This window comes from Ammodytes marinus, assembly GCF_949987685.1.
Source record: "Ammodytes marinus genome assembly, chromosome: 19".
In the NCBI taxonomy this organism is placed as follows: domain Eukaryota; kingdom Metazoa; phylum Chordata; class Actinopteri; order Uranoscopiformes; family Ammodytidae; genus Ammodytes; species Ammodytes marinus.
In genome coordinates this window covers 16226989-16239422 of record NC_137223.1, presented here as the reverse complement: position 1 = coordinate 16239422, position 12434 = coordinate 16226989, and the positions used below count along the sequence as shown (strand labels likewise).

At 41.7% G+C, this 12434-nt stretch overlaps 1 protein-coding gene across 1 annotated transcript; it reads left to right on the top strand.

Moving 5' to 3' along the window:
* Positions 1-325: 325 nt before the first annotated feature.
* On the top strand, positions 326-7020 carry LOC307266386 (mitochondrial basic amino acids transporter-like). Its single transcript, XM_080048395.1, has 4 exons — positions 326-709; positions 2884-2927; positions 3134-3217; positions 4203-7020. Exons 1-4 carry the CDS (start codon positions 682-684, stop codon positions 4974-4976), a joined length of 930 nt encoding a protein of 309 aa, XP_079904521.1. The 5' UTR covers positions 326-681; the 3' UTR covers positions 4977-7020.
* Positions 7021-12434: the final 5414 nt, after the last annotated feature.

Here is a 12434-nt window from a genome sequence, read left to right as displayed (position 1 = left end):
TTTCAGTAGCAAAAGTTATAGTTATGATATGGACGGCCTAGCCTCCACTGACACGAGGTTCATTGAAAAGCAAAACATCACAAGGCACCGATGTCGCATTTAACACTGTGAGACCTCCTTGCTGTACGCAGCCAATGAATGGCGAGGATTACGTTTGGAGCGGTGTGTCGGCGTCATCTCTTCGCTTGGATTGGATGGAAACTCTACCCGGTGCCGGTTTGTTCCCGCCCCCTTTACAATTTACTTCCTGTGACGCGAGCTCGTCTGCTACAGAAATAAACCTCCTTGACACACGGCGGACAGGGTGCCCGATTTGACTGTACACTCCACAACAGTACATGGAGTTCGTGTAGGTCAACAGGAGGGTTTTTAGTCGAGCCAATAGAGAAGCTAATTAACCGTGCTGAGGAAAATAAAATTGCCAGCAGGCAGGTTTTAGAGGTGGGGGGGTGGAGGGCACTGGTTACTAGCTAGCGAGTTCTAGCTTACACAGACGCTAACTGAAAGTGTCCTACGGATAGATTTAACAGTTAGGGACAGAGTGGCTGTCAGTTGTACATCGAAGTAATATAAAGAGTTTTGGAAAAAAACAACGCCTCATAGACTCGTTGAGGGTTTCTTCGGTTAGCGTGTTAGGAGATATTCTGTCCTGCTTCAGCGGGGTGACGGTGAAGAGCGGTGATGGACTTCCTCGCAGGATGCATTGGAGGTAAGTCGGTGTCAGCTGCACTTGATATTGTCCCACGTTGGATGATAGTAGTTGCCAAAGAGCCACATTTGATTTGACACATTTATGGGTTGTCCTACCTGGGAAATGAAAGCATTTCTCTTGTTTATCTTTTTTTTTTAAATGGTAAACTGCAATAGTGTCCCCTGCACCACCCTTGATGAAATGATGCAATTCCTTCACACGATTTCAAGTGCATTTTCGAAATTGTTGGTTTGGCACTCTCAAACCAACAAGCACTGAACAAATCTTTAATGCCTCTGATTACATTTGACCTGATGACAGACCTTGACTTTGAGGGAGTGTTAAATTGGGAGTGGGTGCAGGTGCAGGGAGAGAATGATTATGTGAAGTCCATTTTTGAGTAATGAGTAATTTGTCAACTGATTACTCATTTGTATCACTTTGTTTTGCTTACAGCAGATTATGTCATTATCATTGATATCATCTGGCCTTCATACAGAAGGCCAGATGAACGGCTTTAACCTTCAAATACAGAATTAAAACAACCAGGTTTGATATTTCCAATATACAGCGTACTGCAGGATTCATATAATAGATACATGTTTGTTTCAGGGAAGTGCTTTCCTCATCACCAGACTATATTTCTCCCTGGTGTCACTTGTACACCCTGTTGAGCCTGGAAAGCATGCAAACACAAGTGCAACCTGAGCTTCCAAACTCAGATGGCTTGGCTTGGCTGTGATGAAGTTTTCAAACACGCCTATGCCAGAGGACATGAATCAGACACACACCCCTTCACAGACCAATCCCATGCCTCCTTTTACTTAACCATGCACCATGTGGTTCCCCACCCTCTCTCCCAGTGTGCTCCGAATTCAGGCATCAATCTACAGTAAAATGGAAAGCTGCCCACTGCTTTTCAAGGATGCCCAAGTTTGTTCTCCTAGCTCAAAGCTGAAACCCAGGTGTTTTCGAAGTGGCATCTTGTTTTGAAGGGGGTGAAGTTTACACTCAAACATTCTTCCTCACACATCAACAACATGGGTGATGAAACAGTGAAGATCATTTTTGTAATAATAACTATGACGCAACACCCGTCTCTGCTTGTTTTTCCTGTTATTAGATCGTACCAAAGCAGTGAGGTCAATGACCGCTCGTCATTGTGTCACACACACACACGCAAGCAGACACACATGCACGCACACACACGTGCGCCTGCTTGTGTTCTTTTCCTGGCTCACAGCTCCTGATAGGCTCTTTTTACACATGGGTCAGGTGACAAAGCAGGTGCTTATAGGATTAGCCCGCTGTCTGTGGGGACACAGACGGGCAAGTTCAGGTCCATTTCATAATATACTATTTTTATAGAAATTAGGACTATTATTATCCTTACATTCCAACTATTTGTTTGCTAACTAGTGATGGGCATGTCACAGTTTTTTACTGAAGGATTAGTCATATTGCTATTATTAACCTCTTGAAGTGGAAGATGTGGTTAAAATCTTCTCTCTAGTATATGGAATTACATACCACAATATCGATTTATCTCTCACCTGATGTTGAAAAACTGTTTACAAATAATCTATTCCAGGCAGAGATGTATTTTTTTTTTTCAGTAATGGGGCAAATGAAATACCTGAAAAGTAAAGAAGTTACATCACATTGAAACCCAAACTGGCATCCTAACATGGCCATGTGCTGCAAATGGCGCTACATTATGTAACTTTCAAAGGCGCGCTGATCAAGGTTTTAGAGTGTGATGGTACCCAGTGAGCCTGCTCTGGTTTCATAAGGCAGTGTTACCCCGGAGAAGATGGCAGCACAGAGCCAGCAGCACAGACTGATCAAATAGGCCAAAAGCTGCTTAAATACGCCTTATCCAGTGTCGGTGGATCCAGATCTCTTAAAATAACCAAGTTAACAAACACCCAGAGGTTTGGACTGTCTCAAGTTCTGAACTTTTTGGTCAACCCACCAATCCATGCAGGATGACCAACTTTGGTACAAATCTCACACAAATTCTGTTTTGGGAGAAGGAGATGAAATAACTTCATAAATGCTGTATTTGTAATGTACAACAACAGCACATGTTTTTATTATGGAATAAGATACTTTTAAACTAGAAAGATCAAATGATGATGTGTGGATATTCTCTGATGCACTTTTCTTACTGTTGTTTCCTTTGCATCCAGGTGCTGCTGGGGTCTTGGTGGGACATCCATTTGACACAGTTAAGGTGGGCAAAGGTGTTTTTTTTTTTTTAAATCAAGGCACAATGTAATAACAGAGTTTTATGACAAGTTTTATCAGTGTACATTGTAGACAGCAAACTGACTTGGACGTTGCTCATTGAGTATTTCCGTAACCCCTATTACTCTGTTATTAATGATGGATTGTATGTCTGTAGGAAAACCGATCACTGAAGAGTGTCTTCTTTTCCAGGTGAGACTGCAGGTCCAGAGTGTTGATAAGCCTCTATACCGTGGGACCTTCCACTGTTTCCAGTCCATCGTACGGCAGGAGTCGGTACGTCCTTTTATTGCCTATAAATACCTAATGCTCATATATGCATGCAGTCTTCTTCTTATTCAGTGAATAAGTTGATGTCATGTACTGTACTGTGTGCTTGGCTGGTCACAATGACACCTTTACAATAATTACTGTATGTCTGACAGGTTCTATCTTTAGGATGGTCCGGCCTGACATCGTTAAAAGTTTGTGAGGTCAGAGTGACCTGATAGTCGAGTTATGTCACTCTTGGTCTTATGACTGAATGAGGCATCTTTAGTTAAGAGGCCAAAATAGGGGACACTTTGAGTGAGATAAGTGCTATCATTGTGATTATTATTAATTGAACTATTTTGGTTTAATCTCTGTGATTTGCTTTATCTTTTCTTGTCATATTATTCCCAAGTGAGTAGGATTACAGATTTGAATCCTGGGAAGTGTATTGGGAAAACCGATTTCCCACATAATTTGTTGTTCAGAGCATCAGGGTGACTTCCCCTGAGCAAGTCACTCAAAATGCTGTAACATTTCTCTGCACATGCAAAATGAAGGGAACCCTGTTTTTCAGGAGCATCAGGGTGTGTCACATTTTTTGGGAGATTGGAACAAGGGTGGTGGTGTTGTACAAATCTAAGAGTTGAACCTAAGTCCCTTTTTTATGGTGACAGGTTTCAAGCTGGTTGGTAACCTTCTGTCTCAAATCATGATCACAAAATGTGATTTGAAATTTTAAACCTGGGTTTTATCTGTTTTAAAGAGATAGTTCAGTATTTTTGAAGTGTGTTTATATGAATTTCTTATGCATAGTTAGTGTGTTACCTTATAGAGGTGGCGATCAGTGCAGTCACTATAAGGAGTATAGTGGAGACGGCACTGTAGCAGAAGTCAGCCTTGTACTGTTGCAGAGTACATTTTTAAGTTAATTAAAATCATCCCCTGGGGAAATTTATTTGTAAAGTCATGAGTTAAAACACTAATGTGAGGTCTCTTCCCCTTTCCACAGGCATTTGGTTTGTATAAAGGCATTGGATCGCCCATGATGGGCCTTACATTCATCAATGCTATAGTGTTTGGTGTTCAGGGAAATGCCATGCGCAAGCTCGGACATGACAGTCCCATGAACCAGTTCCTGGCTGGTGCAGCAGCCGGAGCCATCCAGTGTGTAATCTGCTGCCCCATGGAGCTGGCTAAAACCCGCCTGCAATTGCAGGGCACCGGGGAGAAGAAGTCTTCTAGGAAGCTGTACAAGAACTCCATGGACTGCTTGGTGCGCATCTACAACCGGGAGGGTCTGAGGGGCATAAACAGAGGCATGGTGACCACGCTCATCCGCGAGACGCCCGGCTTTGGAGTGTATTTCCTGACCTATGACGTGCTGTCGCGCAGCCTTGGCTTTGAGCAGGACGACCGCTTCATGATCCCCAAGCTGCTGTTTGCCGGGGGCATGGCCGGCATCGCCTCCTGGCTGTCCACCTACCCCGTGGACGTTATCAAGTCGCGGCTGCAGGCGGACGGGGTGGGCGGAGTCAACCAGTACAGCAGCATCGCCGACTGCGTGCGGCAGAGTGTCAGGAGGGAGGGCTACATGGTGTTCACACGAGGCCTCACCTCCACACTGCTACGAGCCTTCCCTGTCAACGCAGCTACCTTTGCTACCGTCACCCTGGTCCTCATGTACGCCCGGGGCTCAGAGGAAGGACCCCAAGACTGTGAGCTGGCCCCGCCCAGCCACCACGCACCACAGATACAGCAGCAGACCCAAGCCTCCAGCCTGTGACAGCACTGAGGTCACTCCCCACCTCAACCTGCGCACTTTACAAGAGCATGGGAAGACAAAATATACGTACAAACCCTTTTTATCACTGTCTGACTCTTTCACATCTGACCAGTCATTCCCGATGTTTAGGTCAGACAATACCTTCATGTTAAAAAAAAGGAAACAAAGGAGATACCTATATTTATTATTAGCAGTATTTAAAGTTACGGTTTTCTTCTGATGATGCATACTTGTTAAAGAGATGGTGTTACCTCAAACAAGATTGGTAAGTTTAAGCGCTGAGATTCATGTCGTTTTTAACAGCAGCTTTTATCTGTGAGACTGATCCAGGCCCGTTTCTGAGCCACTGGACTGATGGCATGGCTAGGAAGTGTGTACAGTGCAATTGATATCTCTATTACCTACTCCTCGTAATGTGCAGTGTTTGACTGCAACTGTGTAAATATCATTGACCTTTATTTTATTTCTTCTTTTTATAAACTGTGGACACATTTTCCCTGCCTTATGAAATAAAAACTTTTATTTTGTGTAAGGAAGCTGAGGCACTTCACTGTATCTGAGCTGTACTCCTCTGAAGAGCTAAGCATGGAAGATGGAATGTAGCATTTGATAAGTGGGCAGAAGTTCTTACTTGCGCCTGCTTTCAAAACAAAAAAACCCATTGCAGCTATAATCCAATCATCACCAAAGCACTGTAAGTTCACACAGTATATGGTTTTACATCTTGTTTGGTTATCCGCCTAGCATGTTGTTTTACCAAATAATGTGACGTTTTTATCATTCTAACTTTTATTACTCGAACATGGTGCTACATGTGGCACCATTTTCACTCTACTGTTTTATTTTATCTTTTGTAAATTTCTGTTTCATTTCAAATATTTTGTAAAGCTGTACCGTAACAACTGCTATGGGCCTCAAGCCTTTAACCATTTTGGCTTCTGAGGGGCCAGTAAACTTCCCAATATTTAATTTAGGACGGGCACCTTTATTTCACTCACGCACACACTTTGTACACTTTGCTTGAACTAAAAACAATGTGTGAAGAGCTTCTGAAAGAGGTTGCAGAAAAATGCTCTCCACATGTGTATTTTACCCATCGAACTAAACTCTCCCTGACCTGGATTTAGGGTTTTAATTAGAATTAAATATAAGTTACTATACTGGATTTATGGTATACATGTATTGTTAATGAGTGGCAATTGTCTGTTTTTCTGCATGTGTGTGGGCTCAGTATCAGATGTTTTTCCTGTATTTTATGTCTGATTCTTACATTTCTTGCTTCAAAGCAGTCCGTGTTTGTCTCTTACCAGTAGGATAACGTGTGGGTTCTCCCTCAAAGCAGTAAATCATGTGCAATTTATAATTTGGCCCTCAAGAAATGCTTTTCCAAGCTCTGTCAAAAGCTGTACAAACTGTCAAAGAATCAAACTACTGCTGTATGAAGACTGAAAGTAGAGCAGGAGGTCACACACATGCACATATACTTTATTGAATGTATCACACCTGTACTCGGGTTATGTGAGGGTCGAGGGGCTGACTTATCTTTCTGGAATCCAGTTGTTTCCATTGATATGTCACTCGTTAGAGTTTTTCCAATGCTGCTGAGAAACGTCAAAATCTTCACGCCTGTGTTTTTGTTTGATGCTGGCTGATGAAAAAATGAAATTGGAAAAGGTGCAAAGAGATATTTGGTATGTCTGTCAAAGTTGCTTGTGTTGTAATCAATAATTCCACCTCTCTAAGAGTGACTGTTAACTTTGACTTATAATGTATATTACGTTGGAAACGTAAACAGCTAATATTTAGTCCAGCTGATGTGGAAGATGCAATATGTACAGGATCTAACCGTATAGATGTGAGATTGTTTTGAAGTGGCAATGTATATACACACATGTATGTATAACATATATTTTTCAATGTTTAAAGTAGTGATGTGGTTTCTGAATGTCTTGATTCTGTTTGATAAGTTTGAGTTAGCTGTTACACTGGAAAAACTGAGACATGGTATTTTTGTAACAAACCCACTCTATTTATCTAGATCTGTACAAATGGGTAAATAAAGAAATTAAAGTAAAAACAATCATCAGCTGTTTACTTTTTTTAATGAATACAACCTTCACATTCACATTTATGATAAGATCAGAAAATATTGTTCTTGTGAATTTTGACAACAGTTTGCGTAATTGAACAAATTATAGCTGTGTGCTATTTGTTAATAGCTATTCTTAATGTCTATGCACAGGTCCAAGTTCCTAGTAACTTAAACAGAACCATGACCTCATTGTGGTGCATCCTGCGGTCAGTCTTTCACTAGCTTCCTAAACAATTGCATTTGCCGTCGGCATACGCTTGGAGGCTGGGGTCACACTGCTCTACGGCCTTCGTCCAAAAGTGCTGCTAGAATCAACAAAGACTGAAACCTCCTCCTAGCTACTTTACCATACAAACAATAGGGAGCGGTTTGTATTATTAATGCATACAACATAATCACCGTAATAATATTATTCTGTGGAAATAAAAAGTTTCTGAAAATGTCAAGTAAAAAGGCAATGTTCTCTTTTCCTCTTTACTGTCGACTTGTTTTAAAGGTGGAGTCAGTGATCCTGGAGAACACTTGTTGTCAATATCACTTTGTAAAATCAGATGGGTAGACAAGTAGTGGATTGTAAGGCAATATTCACTGATATTGATAAAAAGTGATTTTGACAACTAGCGTTCTCCAGAATCGCTGACTCCACCTTTAAAAAGTGTCAAACTAAACCCTGACAAAACAGCTGTATTGTTCTTTTGAAGCTTTTCTGGACGATACGTTGCACTCAGAAGCACAGTGGGACTAATAAGATCTTCCACGTCAGCTTGCTGAGGATGTTGGCAAACGCAGGAAAGGAGAATTTTGCAATTCGGTTGACTCACGCTGAGGATGACAACAGAACACCTCAACACCTTTTCATAGTGAACAGATTTACATAGAGGATGGCTGGAACCGTTCACATGGGGATGAAGCTGCTGCTGTTTGCTTTCATCAGAACAGGTAAGTGAAATATCAACACCATCGTATCTTGTTTTTTTATCTTAATAATCTCATCTCGATTATACAGTATATAGGGTAAGCAAACCTCTCTCTCCCTCTTTTGACCTCTTTCGGCAGGTTTAAATGGAGAAGACGGTCTGATATTAGCAGAGCGGGGTTATAATATCACATTTCCGTGTGAGGAAGATGTCATCTGCTTTCATATATGGCAGCTCCTCAGCACAGGCCAAGCAGTGGATTACATCGCCATAGTCATCAATGAAGACATCCAGACAGCTGGAGCAGAGGAGGAAGCCTCCAAATGCACTCTGCAAATCACAGGTTTCACAGCGGAGGATGTTGGACGTCATCGCTGCCAACAAAGGCCTGATGTCTTCTTCCCACACAATAGTGAGTTCTGTCAAGATAAAAGTCTTATTGCTATGTGGGTGGACATGGAGTTTCACCGGATTGTACGAAAACTGAAAAGGAGAAATCTGTGGCATGAACAAAGAAATACAAAAATGTTCTCTCTATTCTTTCAGCCCCCTCAGAGTTAAACCTCATGTCTGGCAAAAAGGTGTCACTGCAGTGTGCTCTCCTCACCTACATAGAGCAGGGACTTTGCTATACACGGCAACAACAACTGGTCACCCTGATGTGGGTGGATGAGGCCGGCGCTGACATACAAGACAAATCACAACACCAGATAAGACAGAGCTCGTGGTGTGATATAACTCTGACCGTCACCCTTCAAAGTCTCGAAAACAAGAAGTTTCGGTGCCAGGCAACCGTGGGTCAACAAGTCCAGACCTCAGTGGAGCTGAGTGTCAGAGCCCTAGGTCTGTATATATGACTGATTTTAACCATTCTGACTCCAAGGTGATGAATGCAAAGAATTATTAACAACAAAATGCTATTTTCTTTGCAGCTGTTAAAGGGAGGGGAAGAGGATTGGTCATCGACCTAGAACCTGAAAATCAAGGTACGGTAGTATTTTCAGAGACCTGCTAGTATTTTCGCTCACAAACAAAAGTTTAACAATAATCTAATCTAAATCTCAGACTATTTCCTAAATGCTAAAGGAGGATTTGCGTACATTATTTTTTACATGATAAATTGTCGTAATTTTTACTTTCAAGGTGGCAGCCAGGACACGGTGGGCGCTGCTGTGGGGGTGGTGGGGTGTGCGGTTTTGGCAGTGCTGCTGGTTGCCGTGTTTGTTGTGAAAAAAAGAAGAACAAGTAAGTGTTTTAACTTCCTGAACCTATAGAAATTGTCTGTTGAAATGGCCGCAATGGAAAATTGTCACATAGGTCTACTTGCGCACAGACCATAGGCCTACAGGTATACAGTCACTTCGAAACATAGCTGTCCACATGCATACATGCCAACTTGCTCAACTGTGCTTTGTGTCCTTTGAGGCAATCACTTAAATGGGATGTGCTAATATCCTACCTACAAATTATATTTTCATTGTTGCCCACATGATGGCACAAGAAGGGTCATGTCTCTAAGGTTTTTTCTTTTGCAGCTATCAGATTAGATACTGCATTAAACACTTAATTTATATTCAGTGCTAATGTTAACACAATTTTCCCAAAAAAGCATTTTTTTTCTCTATTTTAAGGGAAACAGCTGGCCGATAAGTCTGGTAACAGGACTAGTACCAACAACAACGTAAGTCAATTCCCTTTCATTAACACGGAGAGCAATATCTTTTTTTTTAGCAAAAGGTTAATGAGAGGGTGTCTCTGCATGTCTGTATAGGTTGTGAATGCAGAAGAAGTGATCTACGCTGACCTCATTCTACCTGATGGCTTTGACAGAGTGGGGGTCCTTGAGTGCGAGTCCACTGAATATGCCTGTGTCCGTTATTAAAGTCTGCTGCCCAATAATATAAATTTGCAGCCTATGCTTTTATTGTTTGTGCGCTCGAACTGTACTACTTCAATATATTTTATATGATGTGTGTTTTGGTAAGCTCTACACCAAATCCCAAACTCTGTAACTGCAGTTGACCCCTAAAGTAATTATGGATCCTAACGGGTATTTTGCCCTTCGATTCAGACACTTTGCATTTCAACCCTCACTTCATATATTCACGTGATTTGACATATTCTACCTCAATACAATTTATTTATATTTCACTGCCTATTTTTCCTGTATATGTATCAGAGATGTACAATTGTACAGAGGATGCTTTCACTGAACTCAGCATTAATTGTCAGTAATTCTGTTTCTGATTTTTTTTTCCTTCTAATAACTCTGTGCAGTTCCAAATAAGTCAAAAGATGACAGACTGCGCTAGTAGATCTGCTGTGAATTTATTACAAAAACTAAAAGTAGTTATAGAGAGACAGATATTCCAACAAACTTACTTACTTGCTTTATTTGTGTTGCATTTGAAGATGATGTGTGTTCCCTGTGCCTTACATTTTCTTCACAGAGTGTACAGAATGTGTATCATTTGACTTAATTGAACAATATCCAGGTCTAGAACCCAAAGAAATGAAACAATCTGAGCTTTTCCTTTTCAATAAATCCAGTTAAGCGACAAACAGCCACAGAGTATTTTTCACTTTGTTTTTGTGAGGTTTCATTCATTTTTGCAGGTAATTGATGATTGGCACTCTCGTGCAAATCTTGTGACCAAGCTGCGCAGCCAATCACAGCATTTCACTATGGGTGCATACCTGCTATTTTGTCAGTGCGAACGTGTTGAATTATATTTAAATGTGGAGATGCTTCAGTCTTCAGGTCTGTCTACTTTCCCCCGCCAGTACGCCAGCACACTCTCTCTCTCTCTTGGTTGTCCATCGATTTCGATGATGACGTCCACGTTGAACCTTTTTTGTTACTTTACTTTTCCTATCCTATCATATGGCTACCACAGCCCAAACAGTACACACACACACACACACACACACACACACACACACACACACACACACACACACACACACACACACACACACACACACACACACACACACACACACACATACACACACTCAGCCACAGCAGGTGAGAGACTGCCGGAGCCGGTCCCAGTGTTGCCCTATTTGCATTTTAAATGCCTGCAGCCAGCCCACTACTGTGTTCAAGGCGCAGTGCAGCACAGCTAATCTACACACCTAAGGTGTGTGGTTGGGTGCAGCGAAAAGTGAGGGGGCTGAAGAGATGGTGAAGCCACACACATTGACAAGAGAGGTGGAGATGGATAAAGTGGGGAGGCCAGATATGGGTTAAAGTCCATTGTTAAAGCACATGAAACATAAACCGCTGATCAGATTCTGAAGGTGCATTTGCAGGTGATTGTAGATTGGCACTCTCGCGCAGATTCTGAAGATGTTCATTTTTAACTTTCAAAAAAAGGGATGCAAAGGCTGAAAGTAAATACTAACAGATCATATATTTATGCAATTAGTTTAAGACATGTAAGTGATTAGAAGATGAAGGTAAAGTGGGAATGTAAGAGGGAAACAGCCACGAGTAAAATAAAACCCTATAAAATATATTAAAAGTTAATAAAATGTCTCTGAACTCCTTCTCAAATCTGAAGAGCTGAAGAAGCTGTGGCTTATTCAGTATACTGTAGTTGTACAACACTGCCAAAACCAACTTCAGCTATGAGGTTTTTCTACAAGGTATTCAAGCAATGAAGATACAGTATATTGAATAATATCTGCATTATTAATACATGAAAGCTGTGTTATAGATGTGTCTTGGACCTTCCTAATGTAAGCTACAATTTACTTTCTAAACAGTAGCTTTGAAAATGAAATAAAAAGTGTTCAGGTAGTTTCGGTGTGACCTTAATTTTCTTTTTTCTCCTTTTTTTATACACCGGACTCCCCTGATGCAATTGTTCACACTTTCTTTGACCTTCCCTTACCAAACATGTCACCATCACCACTAATCAGAATTTAGTTTCGACTACGTGTAAGGTCACACTAATCCTGCTGCTTGTGCTTGGACTCCAAACATTTTCAGGATGCTCTTCATCAAGAGAGAGAGAGAACTTTTTATTCACACAGACATTACCATACCTGTTAACAAGTGGGTGTCTAGTCCCATTAATCTCCGCTTGCAATGTCAGAAAATACAAACCAAAGTGTTGAAATTGTTCCTATTCTTTTGTAATCTCCCCCCCCCCCCCACCCCACACACACACATACAGGACACCACACTCTAGCACATTGTCCAAGTGGCTGATAAGATTCAAGTCAAAGCATTGAACCCTGTTGAACTCAGGCACCAGCGTGTCTGCCAAGTGCTTGGAGTGGACAGATCAGTGGGGGCCAAATGCTGTTGTCCCCTGGTGTGTGTGCGTGTGTGTGTGTGTGTGTGTGTGTGTGTGTGTGTGTGTGTGTGTGTGTGTGTGTGTGTGTGTGTGTGTGTGTGTAAAGTGGGTTGGGGTCTCTACAGTAGGGGCTGTGGGGGGT